General features: G+C 35.5%; 1 protein-coding gene and 2 long non-coding RNA genes across 3 annotated transcripts; 1 reads left to right on the plus strand and 2 right to left on the minus strand.

The window, feature by feature from the left end:
- Positions 1–1,216: 1,216 nt before the first annotated feature.
- On the plus strand, positions 1,217–20,492 carry LOC119075608. The gene is made up of 3 exons (XR_005087489.1): positions 1,217–1,435; positions 8,224–8,227; positions 20,482–20,492. It is a non-coding gene; the product is annotated as an uncharacterized LOC119075608 (long non-coding RNA).
- On the minus strand, positions 2,700–3,388 carry LOC119072031 (putative defense protein Hdd11). The gene is made up of 2 exons (XM_037177516.1): positions 2,922–3,388; positions 2,700–2,859 (listed from the first exon to the last, which is right to left on the minus strand). The coding sequence occupies exons 1-2, from the start codon at positions 3,341–3,343 to the stop codon at positions 2,787–2,789; spliced, it is 495 nt and encodes a 164-aa protein (XP_037033411.1). The 5' UTR covers positions 3,344–3,388; the 3' UTR covers positions 2,700–2,786.
- Positions 11,810–20,256, minus strand: LOC119076168. The gene is made up of 3 exons (XR_005087626.1): positions 20,137–20,256; positions 14,443–14,447; positions 11,810–11,822 (listed from the first exon to the last, which is right to left on the minus strand). It is a non-coding gene; the product is annotated as an uncharacterized LOC119076168 (long non-coding RNA).
- Positions 20,493–25,251: the final 4,759 nt, after the last annotated feature.

Below are 25,251 nucleotides of genomic sequence, written 5' to 3' on the forward strand. Positions count from 1 at the left end.
ATACGTTCTGCTATTTACACACAATTTTATATATGAATGTGGCAGATGCGGTACTTAAAGAATTGTAATAAGCACACCTCTGTTACTGATGACATCTTAAAAGGAATGCGGAACTGAAAACAACTTTTTTTTTAAATTTCAAAAACGGGTTTTTCCTACCTATGCTAGAGCCACCAGTTAACGTAAAATATTTGTAGTTTGAATAATATAACGTAAAACAGGCTGCCTAGCATTCAAAGCATTACATGCACCCCATTGTTAGAATGATATGGGTAATTCCAACTAATTTGTGACTGTTCGTGATATTTTCACCAATTGAAATGCGTTTTCGACAAACTTTTTTTTCCTTGAAAACTGTTGACCAGGCGCGTTGTTTAAGCCCCATATTAGGTCGTTGGCCAAAAATGTCGGGGAGATACCACCATAAAAATGTATGCTTGTTTTCACAAAATTTTTGAAAATTCTAGTTTATTTCACGAAACTTGAACCGATTTCACTAAACGTTTTTTTTTTTTGATGAAAGCTATTGACAAGACGCGTAGTTTGACACCAATATGAGGTCATTGTAAAATGTGGTCTCGGGGAGATATGACCAAAAAGTGTTTGTTTGTATTCGACATTCCGAGATATTCTCAATAATTCTCAAATGATTTTTGTAAATTTGTTTGCCTGTAGATATGAACGCTATAATTCCACAATTGCTCCAAATGACACGAAATTAATTTTTTTTTGAAGATTTTTGGCTCATTTTGCTTTGAAGTAAGGTAAAATCACTTCGACCCAGAAGCGTTGTCAAAATTACATTTTTTCATATAAAAACTGAAGATCGGTGTCATTCGAAAGCTACAGCATATGACTTCACAAGAAAAATAACTTTGGCTCGATCAGGTTAGTTGGGTGAATAAAGTCGGTGAAAACAGCTTCCCAGTGGTGATAAAAGTCATCCTCGAATTTTAACTCGTCGAGGTTATCTCGAAAAATTTTGTAACCATTTTTTTAACCGTTTTTAAGCCAAAGCAACATTTTCTGTGAAGTAACAACCACCAATTGTGAAAAAAAAAATCTGACTTTTAATGACCTCCGAAAAATATGACTTTTTTTAGACATATCTTCCCCAAATTTTGGGTTACCAACCTGATATTGGGCTTAAACTGCGCGTCTTGACCTGACCATAGCTTTCAGGAAAAAAAAGTTACCGAAATCAGTTTTTAAGTTACAAACGTGTAACGCAACTAACCGCCGACTTTTGCGATCACACAAGTCACACTTCGCAGGCTAAAAATTCCAATTCTTGTTGGTATGAAAGCACTGTGTCTCCTGCGTATTAGAAAATTTATAGACTGATTTGTTACCGCAAAACATAGCCAACACAATTAACTTTATGACTCACAGATAACGAAATTTGTAACGCAACTAACCCTGGAGTTACCCATATGTGTTCGATGTGAGGTACATATGCGTTTATGTTAACCAACAGACACGTCCACAACCGCTTCAGTGCCCAGAACCAAATCCTTTCACAGTTAGGTTCATCACAGTAAATTTATCACCATAACCACGACAGGCAGGATAAGAGTGGCTGATTTGACGATGGACTTGTCGTTCATAAGTAGGTTTACTGTAGCTACACATAGCGACGTGACTTTGATCTAATTCAATGTTAAGTTTGACCAAAGGAAAATTTGAATTAGGTCTTCTTAGTGTTGTTATTGCTACGTGTAGTTACAGTTAGATTCTGGGAAGTGAATGTCAATTTTTGCAAATGACCATAAGGAAACGGCACGTAAAATGGAATCTCAGTCGAAACTTGAAATTCATTGAGCTCTGTAATGTCAACTGCTTCTATCTAGGTACCTAATTTGACTCTCGAAAAATCAACCTCTCTTGCCTGTTAACTCAGAAACAAGGTGGTTTCCCTACACGTTTTTTCAAACTGGCTTGGGACAGTCTTTGGCGGTGTTAATGTATGAAACTCATCCGTCAACGGAACTGGTTACGTACCTCTTACGGACCGGATACTTGAACAACAGTCTGAAAATCCAAAAATTGATAAGGAGAATCACACGAAACTTTTTCTGAGTTTTAGCTGTCGGTAGCCCAGAGTGGAAGCGGTGAAATCGAAATTATTGTTGTTTAAAATTGTAACTTTTTTACGTACGACTGTTACTCACAATGGAGAGACACAAAGAGAATCAGTGACAATTGACGATGAGCTCTACCTAATATGGTTATATATTCCAAACTGTTAAAACCACGGCAGAGTAAAAGTAACCCAGGCAGGAGCGCTTGTTTGACTAGGGACCTGAATAATCTAGTAGCTCTATGTTTTTCGCGAATTAAATTTTTCAACTTATGTCAGTGTTCATTTGAGTTCATTTTCATACAATGTATTAGGTCCCTCATTTGACGTTTCAATAATGAACCGCTCCTGCCAGGTTTACTTTTACTCAGCCGTGGTTAAAACGAATGAAGTGATAGATTTTTACTGGCGGCTTGCCGTCTGTGAAAGGAATAGTTGGATAGTTGCTAGTCCACAACAACTGCAAAGTAGCTACTTTGATAACTAGTTCGTAAATGAGGTTGCTTCGCGCAATAGATGTAAGATTGCCGACACGAGCTGAAGGCGAAAGCGGAATGAACTAGTAAGGTCGATGTCGCTGCTAGCATTATGGAATCTTACCCAAAGAGCGAGTCATAGTTTTGTATTTTTTATGTTTTTGATATCTCTCTCGTTAGCTGTTACAACCAAGTAACAACTGCATTTACAATTAACGGTTTGATCCTTTTTATGGATTGACAGCGACAGGGCCAGATTGAACGTGTGTCCAAAATAGAGCGAAGTCTTGCACAGCCGTAACACTGAAAATTTAATTGGTTAATAAAGTCGTGTCAATGGATCTTCCAATTTAATTAAATCTTACTGGAACACGACATTCCCAACGAAGCCAATGGGTGGCGGCACCCAAGTCAGTGTAATTGATGCTCTTTGCTCAGAAACTGAATGTGTTGCACTTCCACCAATAGGTGCACAGCCCATTAGTCTCATTCCTTGTGCGGGTAAAAATTGACCATGGACAGTTCCAGCTGTCGATCGTGCTTGTATCATGAATCCAAGAAGTGCGGTAGCTGTATTTGTTCGTGTTATTGAGACTGTTAATTGTTGCCCAGGACTGATACTGGAAACGGATGTTGTAACTGTGAATGGGGCTGGCGATGTTGCTGGAACGAATGGGCCATGACTCGGTGTCATGTCTTGACAAACTGAGTCGTCAGCGCCATTGTGAAAAGCGTACGACAATTGAGAGATGGTAAACAGTATGAAAATTAATTTTAGAAAAATCATTTTCTTTTTGCAGACGTTAATGTTGAATTGGCGAAAGCTCTATACTGATTGACCGACACAATAAATTATTTTCAAGTTTAAATCGTAATTTGATAAGAAATTGGTTTCCATAATCTTTAAGTTGTTTCACGTTGACAATTATTATTCAAGGAGGACGCACTGATAAGACGCATTCGATCAATATCTTCGGATCTTTGGGTACATTTTATTTAAAACAATCAATCCGGTTTCACACACTTAATGATAATTTCACATTAATTCGACCTTGCAACAGATTGGGCAATTTGGGTAACACGTGCACATTAGATGTAAGGTCCAAAGTACATGAAAAAGGGTCTGACGAATACTTGATATTAGTTTACGATCTGAAAATCGTCCATGTAAATAATACTGACTCTGACTGGATATGGTATAATCTTAGACTGATCATATGATTATCTGATATACTAGGCCCCATCACTTGGGTGGGTCAGGTCCCTTGACTGCTTTTCTATTTATAAAATATATAATACTAAAAACAACTCTAAAACTAAACAATGAAATTGAATGCATTTGCTAGGAGGTAATAGAACAGAAGTGAACATCTTAAAATAATAGACATTTTTAACTCTTCTGTAAATTTATGCATTGTGTCTACGGATGTAAATTTTATAGCTTTAAATGCATGAGACTAAACGGACTGCAATAAGAAAAGAACGATTGTAAAAGAAACAATCCAATCAAAGGCATACATTAGAGACAGTACTGTAGGAAGTAGGCAAACATCCGAAAAAATAATTGGAATGTTTACCCACATCCTAGAAAAATAGTCCTGTTATCTTGTCAGCCTGATCTCCCTAGAAAATATATTTGATGGCCTTAAAATACGATGTGATAAACCAAAAAACGTGTGTAGTTCTGATTCCAAACGTAATAGAGTTGACAGAACCTTTTTGTTAATCTTCGTAAAAGGATAATTTATGTAAGTGTCGAGCCCTACTCTTCGTAAAAGGAGAAATTCCCTGCATTTGAACAGAACTCCTTGACGTTCCTATTCGTAAAAGGAGAAATTATGTTCGGTTAGAGTGAAGCATAACATCTCTCCGTTCCTCTTCGTAGAAGGATAAATTCCCATAGGTCGAACAGAACACCTCTTGGAGGACATCAAAATAATTTTTTTGGACATAAACTTAACATTTCAGTGAAATATTATCGAGGATATCAAAATAATTCATTTTCTGGGACCACAGATCCTATTTGAAAGATTTAAATTATTAAAAATGGAGAATATTTCTCATTTTGAACTCTTGTTAAATAGAAATTTGTAATGGTCTTCGAGTATGAATGTGGCTTAAAATTCATAATCTCGAATTGACAACTCATTTATTATCGTTATTCAGTCAAGGTATCTTGTTCACCCAGTCACCAAGAAGTATATACTCATCGACCATCAAATATTCAGGACAAAACACTTCTCGGAATAACTCCCAGAACATTAGATCGAATTTGCTTATCTGTTTGCCTTCATTTGCCTTCATCTATTATTATTTGCCTTCATAAACTGGAATGAAACTAACATTTCGAAAATCGGTTCAAGATTGCTCAAGTTTTCGTGCCATCAAAAAACAGTCAGAAAATTCTTTCCGGAATTCCTCCCAGGATCGCTTCAAAATTACTTAAGTTATCATGCCATTTCAGTTTTTTCCATTTTTTGCTAACATTTTATACATTTCACAAAATCGATCATAGTGAACGTATACGCGTAAGACGTATTTAAAGACAAGTGAAATTTGTAGTCCAATAGTTCGGTAGTAACTCCTAGATCCATCTGATCGATTTTGTTCATCTTTTAAGCAGACCTAAGAAATTTGATTCTTCAAAGTAGGAAAAAAAATCGAACATCAGGTTAGACATACCCAAGTTATCATCCCATCGAGAAAATAGGCAAAAATGCTTTTGGGAATAACTCAGAGAGGAAATTGAACCCAAAAATGTTATTCCTCGTCGAATAAACCAAAAATTCCCATATTAGGTTCAGGATTTTTCGAGTTTTCGTGCAAACCAGACAAAATTGCTTTTGGGAATTACTTCCAGATCATGAGTCCAACATTGACCATCTACGAACTTAACCTCAGAAATGTCATTCTTCGTCGATTAAAATCAAAATTACTAAAATTGGTTACGGATTTACTCAAGTTATCGTGCTATCAAAAAATCAGAAAAAAAGCTTCTGGGAATAACTCCCAGATCAGTAGGTTGATATTGCCCATCTATGAACTTGACTTGAGGAATTTTATTCCTCATTGATTAAAACTAAAATTTCCGAAATCGGTTCAGATTTACTTAAGTTATCGTGCTATCAAAAAACCAGATAAAAACTCTTTTGTATGTCAATATAAACCGCCCATCTGCGAAATTGACCTCAGCAATTTTATTCCTCGTCGATTGAAACGAAATTTGTGAAAATCGGTTCAGAATTACTCAAGTTATCGTGCTATCAAGCGTTACATACATTTCAGTATTTTCCGTTTTTTGCTAACATTTCGACAAAATTGTAAAGAGACGCGTTGAATGAAATCAAGAAATGCTTAGTATACGCTTAAACAATACGTTCGGTATAATTGTGTCACTTTATAGCCGAATGGCTAGTCGCTGCTTTGTGTTCAAAAAAAGTTTTGGTGTCGGGGGTTCGAATTCCGGTCAATGCAAGATTTTTATTTATAAAAATTCGGTAGTCGTACAAGGTAATAGGCTTTGTGGCGTGCGAAAAAAAAGTTCTAATTTTACTGCGTGCGAAAAAAAAAATGTCAATGTGTCCAAGGAAGCAGTGAAATAAATATCTTCAAAACGACATCAAATGAATGCATGGAAAGTTGATGATTATGGCCCGGAATTGCGAAATAGTAACTTATAACATCAAGTGCCAAGTACTTTAAATATTAGGCTCGAAATGTGTAATCGTGTCATGGCCGAAGGCCTTGTGTCAAAATACATATCATGAGCCTAATAAAGTACTCTGCACCGAGATTCATACAAAGTTTTTTTTTTTTTTTATGCAACAGAGGCATTCGAAGTTCGTAGTTTCCGAACATTATGATGCTAAGTGTCATAAAAACTATTTCAATCTGCCAAATTCATCAACCGAATTGTTTAATATGATCATTCAGCTGTGTATTACATTCATGGTTAATGGTTATATACATTTCGATGAGATTATCTTGAATTCTACAATCAGTAACCGTACCCCATAGCCATAATAATTATAAATTGGAAATTGGAATTGCGTCGTATTGCTCTTCCAGCAAGTAATGATTTTACAAATTTGATGGGTTCAGCCAGCTTAGTATCGCAATCCGTTTAAGGGAATTCACTCTGCTCACTGTCGAATGCTATCTGGATACGGTTCGTACTAATAATGCCATTTGATTGAAAATGCATAGTTTATGGACTGTTATTATGTGCGGTTAATTGATTAATTGACGTTTTCCATTTATGTAATTTCTGCTTAATTACCGTTCAAGGCAATCCGATCCATGGTGTGCTTCTCATCGGTGGAGTACAGTTCAATAGAAATTTATATATCGTTAGCCTTAAGTGGTATTGACATTGGCATTTGTAACATGTTGATTGATATGATAAAAGACTGGTATCTGATTTAGGAAGGAACTGAGATTGGTATTGTTACGTGGAGGAGTTTAAAACGACATCATGTGAGACAATTATTCAGAACACTACTGGTTACAGCATGCAAATGTATGTAACTAATGAACATAGCTTTTTAACGTGAGGCAACCGGTAGGTTGAATTTACATCGCGTTTGCATTGGTATGTCTTAAAATAGGTCACCTTCAATACAGTCTATGTATACCCGGTTATGTAATCGGTTAATATATAATTACGAGGTCTCACCTTTTGGCTGGGTCAGGTCCATTGACTGACAGTTTTTTCCGAATATAATTTTGATTATTTTCAGTAATGCTTTCAAGTTGATCTTCTACTTTTTCTTCGTTTTGTCGACAACGACAACATAAAAGTATTAATGAACCCGGGCTAATCGTTTATATAACTGATTTTTCATCGGTTTCCTTCTTTAACCTGTCACATACGGCTAATGCTCTGGGTAATACGGTCACAGTAAAATGCATGTTAAAAAAATTGAAGTACAAGATTTGAAATTAACCGATCGAAAATAGTTTGATCGATTGGAAGTAATAGACCCGATAATAATATTAGTCATATGCTTGCCGTCTGTAACAGGTTAATAAGGGCTAAATTAAGCAAGACCTTTAAAGGTAGGACTTCTACCGTAGGAGCAAGATTTATCACTCGGCAGACACGTTGAAGTTGTCTCACATTTCATTTAACTACCACGACTTATGTGAATTACGTCCCTTAGCTCTGGCCGCAAACTTCACGCTCGTCGGAGTTGTCTAGTAATCTAATGAAATGTCTGAACTTGTGTGAATTTCGGCTCTCGCCTTGCTCGATCCCGCAAATTGTGCGCTTGATGTAATCGACCATTTACATGGTCGCTGCTGTAATCCACAAATAAATGTAACTCATAATATTAACAAAATATTCCACCAACTCTAACACTAATGTGTGCATGTAACGTACAGTTTTGAGCCTCGTGCACACAGCCGATATAGCAGAAATAAGTTTATTTTATGTGCCTTCCACTTATATTCCACATATATCCTCCCGAGCAAATAAAATTTAAACATAAAATTGGTTTACCGAAAAGTTCGTCTTTTATTAGACTTGCTTTGTATTTAAGTTTTAGCTTTTGCACAAACAAAATTTAAATTTCACTTATTCCACGACGTATCTACGTAATAGCAAAATTGTAATTGAATTTAATGCCATCAACATCTCAGCTGAACGGTTCGGCTTACACCCAGAACCGTGTGTATCGTATGTATAGAAAATGTAAAAGTTATCTATATTCGAAAGTAGTAGCTTGCATGGTTGTTCACGGGAGAAGGATACAGATGTAGGTAGTAAATGGAATATTTTACATATATCGGCATAATAATTAGGATATGCTGAAGTGCTTAACAAATCCAGTTATTAAGTTAATGAAAAGTTGGAAATTATTTAATGACGACTGGATAAACTCATTATAAATCATTTTCGGATTATAGTTGATGTGAAGCGGAATATGGAATAGAATAGAATTTACGGCACAGTGATACAGGTGTGTTAGCAGCGGTCTAATTCATTTATAGCTTTCATTTACTAGGTAACACCTTTTGGGTGGGTCAGATCCCTTGACTGTCGGAACTTCACAATAGTATTTTTTATGTCATGTCTGCAAATTTATTGTTTTCTGTGGAGAACATAAAACGAAATCTTCGAGAAGAAAGACTTCCCTGTGGTCGAAGAAATCGTTTTTTCGACACATTTCGAAGAAGGAAGAATTCCCTATGATTAAACAAGAAGTTTTTTCGACACAACCACTAATTTTGCTTGTTGCTGAAGAATAGTTTTGCCTATCACTAAACAATAATTTTGCATCTAAAAATTGCTTACAGAAAAGCATAAATTTGCAGATGGAAAAATTGCAGATAAAATTAACAAAATTTCAGAAAAAAAGAATAAATTAGAGTGGTGAAAATAGGTATGCCGCATTTTTATTGGCATTGATTTATTGATTTATTTCAATAAAATGGTTTGATGGCCATAAAAACATATTTAGAAGAAGAACTACTAGAACGGTCTAAATCCCCACTCCCACTCGTTTTTTTCTCTATTTATTCGCTTTTGTTAACACAGCAAAATCACATAAGAAAAATACTATTGAAATCGATTCAAAAATTCGTTTAGCTAGTTGGGTAGACCATAATCTATCTTGGAAACTAACCTCAGAAATTCCATCCTCCACCAAACAATTTTTTTAATCGGTTCAACTTTGCTCCAGTTTGATAGAATCAATGTTGCATTGAATTTCTACTTAAATAAGTTTCGATCATGTAGTCCAAAATTCTTTGTAATATTTTTCTTGTCATTCCGGATATACATCTGATTCAATAAAGACGTGTTAAATCGAATCTATACTCTGCCAACAGGTTATGGGCATATCAGCAATCACTAGTGAATTCAGAGAAATTCTGCGTGTAATTCAGAGAAATTCACTGGAAATCGAAGTAAATACAGAGAAATTCTGCGTGTAATTCAGAGAAATTTACAACGATCGAATCGGAGAACTTCGTGGTCAGTTAGAATCACGAGACAATCCAAGAAAGTAGACAGTCAGAATCACTGAAAATTTCCTAAAAGAATAATTTGGGCAGCAGAATGGATACAAGTAAGATATCAATCGAAAAACTGAATGGCTCAAATTATCAGATCTGGAAATATAAAATCGAATTGGTGCTAATAAAGGAGCAAGTATGGGATGTGGTAAATGAAAACCCACCTGCAAACCTTACGGCAGCCTGGAAGCGAAAAGACGACAAAGCTAGAGCACTAATTGGTTTGCAAGTCGAGGACACGGAGTTCGTTCATGTTAAAAAGTCGAAAACATCGAAGGAATCATGGACAATTTTGAAAGATCGTCATGAAAAACCATCGTTGACGAACAAGATTTCCATACTGAAACGAATTTGTGGTCTGCAAATGTACGAAGGAGATGACATGGAAGAACATTTAACCAAAATGACTTCTTTAGTCGAACAGTTGACAAGTTTGGGTCAAGAGTTGGCTGAGAATTTGGTAGTTGCCATGATCCTACGTAGTCTTCCAGAAGCGTACGACTCGTTGATCAATGCACTCGAAACCAAACCTGAAGAAGACCTTACTGTCGTTTATGTTGTTGGAAAGTTGACGGACGAATTTAAACGAAAAATGGAACTGAAATCTATGAAATCGCTTGATCACAAGTATTCCGAACCTGAAAGTTCAATTCTGCAAGTTTCGAATGGTAGACGGCAATTTCAAAGAAGTTGCAGTTATTGTCATAAACCTGGTCACTTGAGAGTAAATTGTTTTACGTACAAGAAAGTTGTCGAAGATGCAAAGAATAATTCTCCGAAGACGACAGAAGCCGCAAATGCAATTGTATCCGAAGAAGACGACGGATTTGAATATTTATTCTAAACATTGTCATCATTGAGGGGTTGGATACGAATTCAATGATAACATTGAGGGGTTGTGATAGAATCAATGTTGCATTGAATTTCTACTTAAATAAGTTTCGATCATGTAGTCCAAAATTCTTTGTAATATTTTTCTTGTCATTCCGGATATACATCTGATTCAATAAAGACGTGTTAAATCGAATCTATACTCTGCCAACACAGTTATCGTGTTAACAAAGAGCAGAAAAGTCTTCTTCTGAGAACTACTCCCAGATGGTTGAACCGATCCGATACCACCCATTTTCGAACTTGACCTGAGGATTTCAATAATTCATCGAATAAAAAAAAAAGTTTTTGAAAATCGGTTCAAATTTGTCAACAAAGAGCAGAAAAGGCTACTTCTGAGAACTACTCCCAGATGGTTGAACCGATAGCACCCATTTTCGAAATTGACCTGAGGATTTCAATACTTCATCGAATAAAAAAGGGTTTTTGAAAATCGGTTGAGACTTACTCAAGTTATCGTGTTAACAAGGAGCACAAAATTGTTACATTTAACGTTTTTTCATCACATTTCCATACATTTTTAATCATAGTGAACGTGTTATGTACGGTGTATTTTCTTTTGTAAAACTTGTGACTTACAGTCAAGGGAATTATTTATGGACCAAAAGGTTGTAGTGAGCAAGATACAAATGCATTGTCTACAGCACAGGGACTAATTTTTGGGAAAACCTTTTCCCATAATTTCATGAATTTTCTCACATTTTCCAACATTTTTAATGGAAAATTAAGCAAGTATGAGAAAATAGTCCCTGTGAAATGTTCGCAAAAGCAAAGGCTTCTGTCGTTTTAACAGTACGATGGAACAGACCTATACCAATAATACCAGCTGTGGCAGACCTTATGGGTCGGTCAGGTTCCTTGACTTATGAAGAAATCGAAAGGCATTTTTCCATTTTAACTTCAGAACTTCATTCTCTAAATTAGGACCGAAACATACATTAAGGCAATTCCCGACCTGAGTTTGAGTTGTTATACTCGAGTAAAAACAAAGAAAGTAGAAAATTTTGTACAGAACTAGTTCAATGGTTCAGGAATTTGATAATAATTACCACCAATGTCTCTGAAGGAAGAGGCAGCGAGCTAGAAAAAAATCCTTTCCTATAATGTAGGGCTATGAAATGACAACTAAAAATTCAATGTAAACACGTGCTCTGGTGCAGATGCACATACATGAAAACATATCTTCGATTGCTGCCAATAACTATTTACGAATAATGTTTTCCAGCGCAATGCCATTCAGAGACATCAGCTTTACGGATTTCATAAAAAAATATATCAAAATGTCGCCTTTTGTGGTAATTATTCTCAAATTACTGAACCATTCCTCGATATTACAGTTTTGTCAAAATTTTAAACTTTATGTTTTGAACTCGAGCAACGCACTTCAAACAAAAGTGCTTAGAGTGACAGCTGTCAAATAGAGTACTATAAAAAATTTTCCTGATAACAGTGCCAAAATTTGTTCGATAGATTTTTCCATTTCAGTACTCTATTTAGAGTATCACTCATGCTTGAAGTGCGTTGACTCGAGTATATAAACTTAAACTCGGGTCGGGAATTGCCTAACTGAACGTCAAACTAGAGAATTCATTTTAAAATGTCAATAACTATTCACAAACACGAATGATGACAGCTGAATGCTTCCAGCTTCAGAAACAGCAACTTCACGGATGTATACATGAATATAAGTATGCGTGAGCATCAATTAGAACTTCTAATTTAGAAGTAACCACTAGAGAAAAATAGTGCCAGGCAGTAGCGGTTCATTTTTTAAAAATCAAATAAGGAACCTGATACACTGTGTGAAAATGAACTCAAATGAACACATAAGTTGAATTAATTGAATCAAGCGCTCCTGCTTGGGTCACTTTACTTTTCCATGCATTTAGGAGGGTTATGATCACAATATTATCGACAGAAGAAAAAGAAAGAACTACAGTCAACTGTCAATATGAATGCTATTCGCTGTTGCTAGGGTCCCAAGGATCTTTCTTTGATCATCAGGTATACTGATTTCTAAAAGCGTTATTTAGCATGAACAATTTGACATTTATTTTACATAACAAATGGATAACAAATTTGCGATCTTATCGATAATAAACGAGAAAATTGTTTTCCTGTCATTCAACGGATCCACACATGCCCCACATTCGTAGCAGCTGTAAGGGCGAAGTATCTTACCCTGTTTTTTACACTCTTCTGCAGTTGGTTCATAGAAGCATTGTATGCACGGAGGATCAACGCATGCCCCACATTGGTTGCAGCTGTAAGGGCGAAGTATCTTACCCTGTTGTTGACACTCCTCTTCAGTTGGTTCATAGAAGCATTGTATACATGATGAAGCATCAACGCATGCCCCACATTGGTAGCAGCTGTAAGGGCGAAGTATCTTACCCTGTTCTTTACACTCTTCTGCAGTTGGTTCATAGAAGCATTGTATGCACGGAGGATCAACGCATTCCCCACATTGGTTGCAGCTGTAAGGGCGAAGTATCTTACCCTGTTGTTGACACTCCTCTTCAGTTGGCTCATAGTAGCATTGCACGCATGATGAAGGCTGATCCACTGGTTCGCTTGTACAAATCTACAGCACCGAAGGTAGATTGGTTAGAGATTTGTTTTTAATAATTGAAGCTAATTGACTTACAGCAACCAAGATAAGTAGCGGAAGCAAAGTTTTTAAAAGTGAAGACATGTACATTTTACTCGGCACGTTCACAATTAGCAACTAATTTTCTGCGTTAATCTGAGCTATATTTATATTGAAAACATTCAGGAGGATTGAAAGCTTCGGTATAAATTTCAGTTGTGTCAATAACAACGGCTTGAAATGTTTTTGACGAGGGGAAAATAACAACGAAAAATCATTATTAACCGTCACATCAATGAGAATCAGAATCGAATTCGCTTAGTTATTTGTTCAACGAGGGAAGAAAAGTTGGAAATTGAATTTTTAGGTTGTTGTTTGCTTTTCACAACAAAGGCATCCGGAGTTTCAGCGGAGGGGAGAAAATTACTTTTTTCTCGCCTGCGTTGTAAAAAATCCTTTTGACATGAGTTAGGAACGCTGCATTTTCTATTGTTTATCTTTTGGTGAAAAACGTAGTACAATGGAAAATGCAGCATAAGAGTCCACATCAACAGCTGAAAATTTCTCGTCCTATACTGAAAACAACAACAGCAACATATTCAGCTATGGAAAATTTGCTGACAAATGGTGAAAAAGTCACGCCATGCTCTTTTATGAACATTTGGCCTAAAATCTAAAAATTAAGATTCGAAGGCTACTGAAAATTGACTAGCTATTTAACTGAAAAAAGAGCTGGAGATATGTGTAGCGCCCTCCTGCCATTGTTATACAAATATTTTTGCCAATCATCTCAGTTCTACCGCTTTTTATTTGAACAAACACGAAGTATGCAAATAAATAACTTCCATTTTATTTGCATTCGAAGCACAGAAAGTAAAGTTAAATAGAGTGATATGGTCTGGTGTTGATTCAATTTTGCAGAGAAAAAAGCCTCAAATCGAAAACAAAATTTTGAAGAATGAATCGCTCGTTAAAATTAAGTCGATCTGACGTGACAATTTGCGTCAAATATTTTGAGCGGTTGATTGTTATTTTTTGTTTGAGTCTGAAACAGCTGCTTCACACCAAATGCAAACATTTCAGTTTTATTTTCTATTTTCTTTTGTTTTCCATTTTCAAAAACAGATAACGAATATTCGTGTTCCTAACCAGTTCAGCACTTTAGCAAGGTCATAGACGTTGTTTACAAAATTATTGTACGGATAATCACACAGACTTTCTATATATGTTTTGTAAGACTGTGTGATTTTCCGCGAATTTTCTGTTTCCCGACTAATTGTAAAAACTGTCTTGTGTGTCGTTAAATTTTGTTTAACCTCAATCGTCGCTGCGAAGCAGTAGTAGAAGAAAATAGTACTTTATTTGACAGCTGTCAATAGAAACACGTTTGCTTGAAGTGCGTTGGGTCGAGATATTAAATTTCAAAATTTGGAAATTTGTGTAAAGAAACGGATTTCAAACGTTTTGAAATTGATGAATTTTACCAACCCTCACTTTGTCTGTCACCCGAAACTTTTCAATTAGTCGGTGGATTTGGCTGAAAGTTTCAACCAATGAGTGGAAATTAGGGGAAACAGTTTTTTGTTGTTTTTGAAGCTTTTCGGATGCACAGGCACCGTCAGAAGTTCGCCTAAATAATCAAACTTTTACCCATACTTTCAACTGCTCATAACTCTTTAAGTGTATTTTACCCCACATGCAAGATTATTGGCCCCGAAAGTACATGCAACTACCTTTCTAATGACACCTCACCCAACCTTGTACGTACTCTTTTTCCATAACGAAATGTACACAGATGACTTTGAACTGTCTTCAGCTGTGTCACCAGGTGGTCTGCAAGATTTGACTAGTCTTCGTGGTATTTGCTGCTGCCTCATTCACGCAAAAAAGAATAATTAGTATTTCGTTACCAAAAAGGTGACAATTCATTTATTTTGCACTAATACTATCTGATTGCACTTTTATGCTAGCAGATGGTAGTTACGAAATACAATCAATTCGGTTTTTAAATACCATTCGGCTGTGTAGTACATATGTCACTAAATGGCATTACCCCTTTTCTTCTCACTAATTGTACTGATACAACAACATTTACAGCAACCTTTTTGGTAACAAAATGGAATTGTTGAGGGGTAACCGACTGGCTAAAATGGTGGCAAATCATTTACTAATTCCTTTTAATGGCTTTCAATTCCTTTAATTACTTCAATTACCAGATGACCACCTTTAATTGCCGGATTAAAACCTATATTTGCCGAATTCGCCCTTCAATTCCTGTAATTCCAATTAATTTCTACAATTCCACGAACTTTCGAAATAATTCCACGAATTTTCGAAATAATTTCAAGATATTTTCAGTTATTATGCACTCTCATTGCAACATGTTTTCTTGACTAAGGTCAAGGTTACACAAACAAGCGTTTCGAAATGAACAGATCATTTTGAAATGCTTAGGTGTTTGAAAAAAGAATCGTCAGACTGTACCAAACTAAATTTACAAAGAAATTAGTTATTCAAATCACATGGGTCGAAAAACGATTTTTAAAAATTCGAGGTGTATGTGTGAGCTGAGAGGGTATTGTAACATGAGAATGCGTGTTTGTGAACCGAGGTTTACCGAGGTTCACAATCGCATTCGAATGTTACAATACCCTCGAGGCTCACACATACACCGAGAATTTTTAAAAATCTTTTTCGACCCGAGTCATTTAATGGCTTTTACATTCGCCTTTCATCGAAAATCACGAAAAACACCAAAAATTATCAATTTAATCGAAAACTAAGCACCAAACAAACACAAAATATGTCGATCACTTCAATATACACAAAAATATTGCAACAACACGACAACGATTCTTGACAGCATTCGTTTTTGAAGAGAGAGAAGTCTCTCAGTTTGCTATGTCTACTACAATTATGATCGATTTGTATCATATACACGGCGCTTTCCAGTTTGTTAACTCTAGGTTAACAATTTCCAATATTTCATCCCTAGAGATTACAAATTCCAATATTTCATCCCTAGAGATTACAAATTTGTCTATGTGTTAGCGGTGAACATTTTGACATTTTCTAAATATGCGAATTCGATTTAAAGTCGTATTTTCGATGGAAGGCGAATGTAAAAGAAATTGAAATTGGATTAAATGTATTAAATAGGAAGAAAGTTCATTTTACCGAATACTTTAAAAGTCTTAAAAAAAGCTTGATTTCGATCGAACCACATCCTACAACTCATAGTACAACATTGAAAAGAGTTGTAAAGTGGAGTAAATGGATTAAATAGATTTATTACCATTTCTAAAAAAACCTTTTAAACCTTTTACTCTCACGAGTAGATACTTAAACGCCCTGGGGATCGTGCAAATCTAATTTTCGTAATTAGTAATAAAATTGTTGTATTGCTTGGTCAGTAATTCAACATTGACAAAGTGTTGTATTGCTTTGACTTGACCAAAATTGTTGAAAAAATTTCTTTTATTCAACGAAGGGCAAACGAAACGTGTTACCGTTTACGATTCGTGACGAAACGTTTTACCGTTTACAATCATAATGCGGACGAACAACAGGACAAAACAATGCTGATTTCGGCGTATCACGCCATCATCAGTGCACCTATGTCTTAATGTTTTACACGAAGACAATGGTGCAAAACATTAAGGTGAAACGATCGGTTTTAATGTTTTGCCCCACTGTCTTCGTGCAAAACATTAAAAGAAATCGATATATTTAATCGATACCATTAAAAGATGATACCAGAAAGTAATTTGTCTTGCGATGACTATGTGCATATCAGCACGACACAAACTGAAGTGAGCAATCACTTCAATTGTACGAGCATTATATACATCTTTTCGTCATTTGTTAAAACTCTTTGTTTTGTTTTTTGTGCTATTTCTCTCACATACAGCTTTTGTGGATCTCTCACATCCGACAATTTGTTTTTCGGTAATTTTAGTGACAATAAATAAATTTTTACTAAAACCGCGCAGAGTATGGCAGCCGTGGCGCCACCCACAGCTGCAATGCCAAACTTCAAAAAGCATCGATACAATTATTAATAAAATTGTTGTATTGCTTGGTCAGTAATTCAACATTGACAAAGTGTTGTATTGCTTTGACTTGACCAAAATTGTTGAAAAAATTTCTTTTATTCAACGAAGGGCGAACGAAACGTGTTACCGTTTACGATTCGAGACGATTCGTTTGCCCTTCGTTGAATAAAAGAAATTTTTTCAACAATTTTGGTCAAGTCAAAGCAATACAACACTTTGTCAATTCGTAATTAGTTTAATTAGTTTTAAATTTTTTTCGGATTACGATGCAACCAAACCATAATATATTCCATCAAATTGCAGGTCGATTGAAAATGGAATTTGATCATTTTTTTAAATACGACTAATTGATATTATATTCTAATGGATAACATTACAATACTTCTTGATGGGACTTCACAATACCACCAGGAAAGTTATTAAAGCAACTTGTACATTGATTGGACAAGTTTCTACCGAATTGCATTATATGCCGGCAGAATGTACTACCCTGAATAATATTCCTTGTAAAACAAGGCTTGCATATACATTTCCTTTACTAGGAAGGGAAAATTGACTTTCGGTACCCAAAGAAAAGTCTTTCTCTCCTTCGTAAAGGAAAATGTCATACTACACTCGTGAAATAATTTGATATTTCGTATGTTAATTACGTATGTACGTAAGTATGTTAATTTCGTAAACGTTTGACATTTCGCGCATACATTAAATGTCAAAAGTTTACTAAATTGTCTTACTTACGAACTATACGAACCGTAATGGCTTACATATTTTATATTATAGATTTGATCAACGCGCTTCAAGCAAAAGTGCTATTAATGACAGCTGCCAAATAAAGTACTCTTTTGTATGAAAAATGTTTCCAGATTTTTCTACATTGTCTTAGTTTGTTCGATACACTGTCCAGTTTCAGTACCCTATTTAGAGTACCACTCATGCTTGCAGTGCTTTGATTTGATCGAACATATTACAATTTAGTCGCGGTAATATACTGCTTGGTGGACTCATTTTCCATTTCGTTGAAAGTTTATTTTTTCAGTGTCTGTTGAGAACCAACTTCACTTTAATGACATTTAATGGATATATTTTACCGGAGTGAAGTTTTTTAACCATAAAATAGAGCGCAATGAATGAAGTGGTGTTCATTATAGCCGATCAAAATTAATTTGAACGACGTTTTATTCACAATAATGAGTTGCATCGACCAAAAAGTGTAGAGAAGAAAATAAATTCAGAAATTCAGTCATTATAATGTCCTTGGTATATAGGACCATCAGCTCAATGTATGAATGGTAGTGCTATTATGTTTCAATTTTCTTGAAATCCCTATGTTGAATCCGAAAATTTTCAGATAAATTTTGTCAATCCAATTATGGTACCTTTCACTTCACCAATTTGGCTTTCGGCGTACTATACTTTGTATCCGTATCGAAATATTATATAAAAGAAGATACATGCCGTCCAAAAAAAAGGAAAGAATTTGTTTTGTTTTCTTGTCGTTTTCTTTCTGTTATTGTTGGAAGCGAAACAAATCTATAATAGACTACATTTTTTAACACACAATGATCATTTATATACATCAAGCTCCCCTCTATATAATATAAACTTCTTTTCTACCCATAAAGAATAAGCTCTCTGTTTCACCAATAAAAATAATACGGTAGCATGCTTTTATGCCATTAATTTTAATAGAATTATGTGACGGGCCTTGCAACATATTGCCTTCAGCTCTACAGAGCATTATATGAGTGAACGTGTTTATCTGGGACAGATAACTTATTTCTATATCTTTTCACTCGGCGACTGTGAAACAGATTTTCGGTTTTGTTTATTTTACGCTTTTTCCGTCCTTTTTCGTCTCTTTCCAACCCTTAGGCATGCGAAATGTTTCCTTGTGCTTTTCTCTTTTGAAGGTCTCCAAGATCGCAGTCAAAACAACATAAATTCCATGATATTAAAGTTTTTCCTTTTGTCATATACACGTATTGGACATGGTGCTCTGTATTTCAGCTTATATATTGCAGTTATTGATTTAAAACCTTTTCGTCGGCCAATGATTATGTTTTGCAAACAGGACATGGCTTCCACAGATCTACAATTTCGTTCGATTTCCAGGCGTTCTTATATTGTTGAATAGTTTTTACTTTGAAATAACCCGGGTAACCATTTCACCCGTATAAACAAGCTTCATCACTTTAGTTTGTATGAGTGAGTCAGCTGAAAAGCAGATGAAACAAAATGCTTCACTAATCTTAAATTCGGCGACTGTACCCATCGTTAGCCGAATTTCGAGACGAATTATCTCGCAATAATAATTACTTTTTTACCTGTCGTCTTAAGAAAGACGCACAGGGGTTTAGAGAGTCTGAGTATGAAATGAAATTTTGTCCATCGATCCACCGTACACTCAGAGTCTCAGCGTCAGTTTGCTTAAATCTTCAGCTCAAAGTTCACCACATTTTTATCACATTTAAGACTTTCAAGACTTCAGCCGAGCTAAACAAACAACAAATACCACGATAAAAGGACCAAATTCTAGGTCCGAATACAGTCAAATCCACGCAAAAACGAAAGAACGAGTTAAATAAAAGCAATAGTCGTCCAAGTCTCGTGTACCCCTAGATTACCTAGAGACACCGATTCATCCCGCTATAGCTGTAGCTGAATAGTAAAAGAAGACAGGAACATGCAACGTAATATTTGTCTTGCATGAAAGTTGTGTGGAGTTGTGTGGTAAAGAACCACACGAGTCAAAACAACGATTTCCGCACAATTATGTAGTTTCTTTTACCTCTTAAGTGCGGCGAAAGTGAAGTTTTCTTTTGCGGGCCTACTGCGAAAAATGAATTTTCGCAGCACATAGGAAGTAAAATGGTTTTAAAGGTACAAATATGGGTCAAAAATACCGATTATTTTTGTGTTTTTGCTACCTTCCCTTGACAGTATCAAAGTTTCAAATTTTTGTGTTACTCCTTCCTCAAGTTATTGCTAAAAACGTGTTATGACCACCCTCTGACATCACATCACATGTAGACACATTACACCCAAACTGGATTTTTTTGAGAAAAAATGGCAGACACCCCCTCGCTAGAATTGAACGACGAATCGAATGAGCTATAACTCAATAATATCGGCTCGAGCTTGTTTCAGAAATTGAAAATTTGGCTGACGAATTGGCGAATTGACTCTTAATTAATATCTCCTAAATGTAGGCTAGACAATATGCACACAAGTTCATCGTATTTGGGTTACGTTATACGAGTAATTCAGTGTGCACATCTTTGCAGGCACCAAACACACTGCAACTACCCAAATTATGAAGCTTGAGTGAACGTTTGGACGTTACCAATGCGATCCATGTGGATTTGTCAGACGGGATTCGAACCCAGACCATTTTGGTGGAAGGATAGTCTGTAACCACTGAGCCGTGTTAATTAAATTAATAATTTTGTCAATAAAGTAATGACTTCGTTCGACCTGAAAAACCACTTTAAATAACGTAGATGTGGATAATATATTTAATATATTTAATACCTTGTTGGAAACGGTATATTACATTATATGCTGCGAAAGTAATTCATTACGTGTGTGTGTTCTTTAAGCAACAAGCCTCAGTACCGGTCTTTTCGACAAGTGTACGGTTTTATCAGAGCCGAGGCCGAGTTACAGAAACTTCTTAAAAAATAGGAGATCGCAAGATACGCAGCATCAAATGTATTCCGTTTTATTGCCCGAACCATGTGAATTGATTATCACAAAGAAATTCAGGTAAAGAATATATTGAATCATTTTCGCAGGCTGTAGACTAATTTGAAATCGCCAACTTTCGCAGGCATAAAAAATTAGTTTTCTAATTAATTTCACTAAAAAAATTAAAAATATTTTACGTCGGTTGAACGTAAATTGCGAAGACCTTCTTCCTCCATTAAACGAATTATTTTTATCCTAAGCGCTGTCATGTGGTAAATATGTTTTACTCGACTGGGGTACAAGTATCATTTTCGTCCCGCACACTTCTAACCGTTACACGTAAAAAATAATCACCCGTAGGAATTTCGAAGTAAATAACTATTTCTGATATCCTTAACGTTATTACTTGAGCTCTTGAGTCGTTTCTCTTTCATCCTCAAAACGTTTCATATGTGGCAGACAAAACCTTCTAACATTATACTGGCATAAATATCTTCACAACATATTTAAGCGATAAAATGTGTGTCACGTACCGGCTCGTGAAAAGCATTGATGAAATATTTTAACAGAGCCACACACTGTACATTATATAACCGATATTGAATGTTTGGTGAAATTTCACCCATACAAAATTGTATAGTGGATGAAATCAGAAATGACCTAAATGAAATTTATTTACTAACTTGACGAGTATTGGGTGCAGATTTTATTTAAAAAAAAAAATCACTTACACAAAATGATGGTAAAACACAGTACAGATCAATCAAATCAGGAAATGGTTCGTGAAGTGGAACTCCATAATTTCAATATGTTATGTTTGCTGATGGTTTTGCTTTGAAAAATGTTTTGGTTTAGCGTTCGGATTTAAATGGTTCTGAATTTTGTAAATATTTTAAACAGATTTTATTGAAGTTAAAGCTTTATTGATCAGATACCGCAATCGGTATGGAGGCATAAGCCGGAGATCTCAGGTTTGATTCCCGGTGAGATTATTCCTATCTGGCTAATCACTACTTGATAATAATTCCCTTGACTGAAAGTCGGGGTCTTACGACAGAAAATCACTTGCAACGATTAGGTCCCACACGTTTCTTATGTTACTAGTGTTGGCTTCACAATTTCATGGTTTAGTATTTGACAAATCAGCCCTAGTATGTCTTGCTAAGACACAACGAATCTAGTTAGTCTTTTTAAACTACTCGATGTGTTCGGTCATATTTCAATACACTTTGTGAGTGCGCTACAAATTCGATTCAAAACGGAAAGTGTTAAGGTATATCTAACGCAGCGGTAAATCGCCCTAATGAGGAAGCGTTGAAATTTATTTTTTTGTTTATTTTTTATTCATTTGTTCACTTAAAATTCAAAATCTGAGGCGAACTTACGGCGTGAATAAATCTCTAAAATTTCCTTCTTTCTATTTTCCTTGTTCGCTTTCTGGAGTATGGAAAACCAAGAGGTTATGGGCCCAGAAAAAGCAGATATTTCGGAAATTGCTATTCAATTTTTGTGTTTGATAGAAAGTTGAGTATGTTTTCCACTCAACAAAAAGTACTCAGTTAGAGAGTGAGCTGTCAAGTAAGCTAGGCAAAAATTGAAAGAAAAAAAATCAATTTTGTCTCTTACTTTTTTGGTAAGTGGAAATCAAGCATTACCGATCGGAATGACACTCTGGAAAACGAAGTGATAATATCGGAACGGAAAAGAATCGGCAATCGGACTGGAAATAGCAGAATATTGAAATCAACAATCGTAATTGGCTAAAAATGGCACAAGATTGAACCAGCAATCGGGATTGGCTGGGAATAGCACCCGGCTGGAATCAATATCGGAATCGGCACAAACTTGGAATTGTTAAACACGAATGAAATCTATGGCACTGTAAGATAGATGCGGAAGAATTGTGTTATTTTGATTTCAAGAGTATTGATAGAGGTATTTGTCACAGCGGCTGCTGACAGATGTTACAGATGAATTTTGTAAATTATATAATGTTGAGGTTAAGGAGGTGCGCTAGTTTTTATAGTCCAGGAGGTGTAATACTAGATCATAAGATTGAGGAGGTGTGTTGGTTTTAGTTAGTCTTTTCATACTACTCGACATGTTTGTTTATATTTCAATAAATCTCTAACATTTACTACTTTCTGTTTTCCTCGTCAGCTGTCTGGAGTATGGAAAACCACGAAGAAGTATTCCATTTATAATCAGGTGTACTGCATAAACACGTAGAGTGGGAAAATATCCCAATTTCTTGCTAACCATGTTGAGGTGAGTTTATCTAAAAACCCTAATGTTAGTCTAATGTATGTGGGACGAATAGAGCGTGTGGTTCTTTTACTATTTTTATTATAAAAAATTGGAAAATCAATAAAAAATGAGTCAAGGGACCTGACCCACCCAAGTTCTGTACCTAGTTTTTATGATCATAGCCATATGTCTTTTTTATTACATAGGTGGCTTTGATGAAACACTGTAAAATATCGTAATATTACCTTATCTGTACGGAGGAACGGACACCATTCATACCTTTGTCGAGAATATTAACTAAGTTCATTTAAAACTCATTTACATTATTAAACCGCCAAATCATAATTTGATAAGTGAAAATAGAGCTTCCGTCTATACATGAGCACGTGACATTGGTATAGGATGATTCAATTTTCAATATAAAATATAATTTAATCGTAAAGTGCAGTTTCTTCGGACGCGTTTTTATTGGCTTAAAAAATAAACTTTGCTCAAAGTTTCAGACGTAATTTATTGATGTAAAAAGACCACGCGGTACAATCTCCTTTCACCCTGTGTGTATTGTGCACTCATCATCAGCGGCACCAGCATTAATGATAATTACTATTTATTACCGCAAGGAACTTTATAATCGCTAATGTGTTTTTAAAAGTAGGATTATTCTACTTAAAAGCTTTTATCGTGTTATTTGCTTAAGCTCAAAAACTGGAAAAATTGTTCAAATTCGGTATTTTATTACCGTTAGCTTCAACGAATTTTTTTGTTTCATCTGAAAAATATGTGTCGTGAAGTGGAATAAATTTTTCTAAAAACTCCGAGAAGTCATTTAGAGCTTTCAATTTTAATTTTTAAAGTTATGACTCTTGGGTTATGGGTTAAGAGTAAGTGGAGATTTGTTTATGTTCCGTTTTGAAGCTCCACACAGACCTACGTATAAATTTTCATGCAAATGTGCAAAGCATCTAAGGTGCTTTTTTGTGCTAGTGTAGAAGATAACCTGGCGCCGAAAATCTATTTGTTGCAACATCATTGCTAAATGGAAGCAGTACGGGATATTAATTTCTGTGCGGTGGGCAGTGCACCTTTTGTGCCTTTCGAGTGAAGAGAATATAAGGTAATGACAATTGAAATTTCGGTAGTTTTTGTTATGAAAAACTTTGTGTTTACATAGGGCTTTTGAGAATAGTTATTTGTTAACCTAGGGAAGAAAAGTTGAAAATTTCATTTTTTCGGGTGACGAAACAAAAACAACAAACTCGAAATAAAATTTCCAACATTTCTTCCCTAGGTTAACAAATAACTATTTTCCTCTGAAAAGCTTACGTTAAAATTGTGTTTTGTTGACGCTTCGTCTGATGACAGTTCGGAGGTGAAAAATGCCAATTATCACGTTTCTTTTTGTTTGAAAAAATGGTGTAGCAACTTGATGCTTTTGGAAGAATTGGAAATTCTAACTTAATTCTTGTTGTAATTTCATATTTCATTTCCGCTGCAAATAATAGTTGTTTTCAAAACACAGGCGACAAAATAGTCATTTTATCATCTCTGCTGAATCATCGGAAGCCTTTGCTGTAACATTCTTTGTGTTTATCTCGGTAAAAAGTTGGTAATTGCATTTCCTCGGGTCACTTGTCGCGCTCGCTACGCTCGAAATACAATTCCTAACTTTTTTCACTCGTTGAAAAAACAACTATTCCAAAGAGAAAATTCATTTTTTATGCCAAATACTGCGAAAGTTTGTATTTTCGGTCCTCAAATGGTGACCGAAAGTAAAAAAATTCAGGCCTTGGGCCGAAAGTAAATGTCACTGTCATCATTTTACTTTCGCCCCGCGGGCTTGCGTATTTGCGGGCCGAAAGTAAATGTCACTGTCATCATTTTACTTTCGGTCCTCATATGTCTCGAAAACACATGTTCACTTGATTGAAAGTACGCATTGAGTGTAGTGTTGTGTTGACGATAGCTAAATGTTTTGTGAGCAAGTGAATGTATGTTTACAGTAATTTCATTTGTTAAATTGTTTTTATTTTTATACCAGGGGGCTTCACACGTTTGAATTTTTTTACTTTCGCCCCTTGTTATGCAAAATACTATTTTGAACCATTATGCGCCACGGAGAAAATTGAGTTTTGTTGAAAACTCTCTTCTTTTATTCGTTCTCTCCTCTCTCAAATTCATGCACACAATTCACTTATTTTCCCGCAC

The sequence above is a fragment of the Bradysia coprophila genome, chromosome II (genome assembly GCF_014529535.1).
Source record: "Bradysia coprophila strain Holo2 chromosome II, BU_Bcop_v1, whole genome shotgun sequence".
NCBI classification, from domain to species: Eukaryota; Metazoa; Arthropoda; class Insecta; order Diptera; family Sciaridae; genus Bradysia; species Bradysia coprophila.

Excerpts from the sequence above, each read along its gene's own strand:
- LOC119072031 (XM_037177516.1), bottom strand. The coding sequence starts at position 3,343 with ATGATTTTTCTAAAATTAATTTTCATACTGTTTACCATCTCTCAATTG. Across the intron at positions 2,860-2,921 it reads GTTGGGAATGTCGTGTTCCA|TGTTACGGCTGTGCAAGACT; the intron begins GTAAGATTTAAT and ends TTAAATTTTCAG.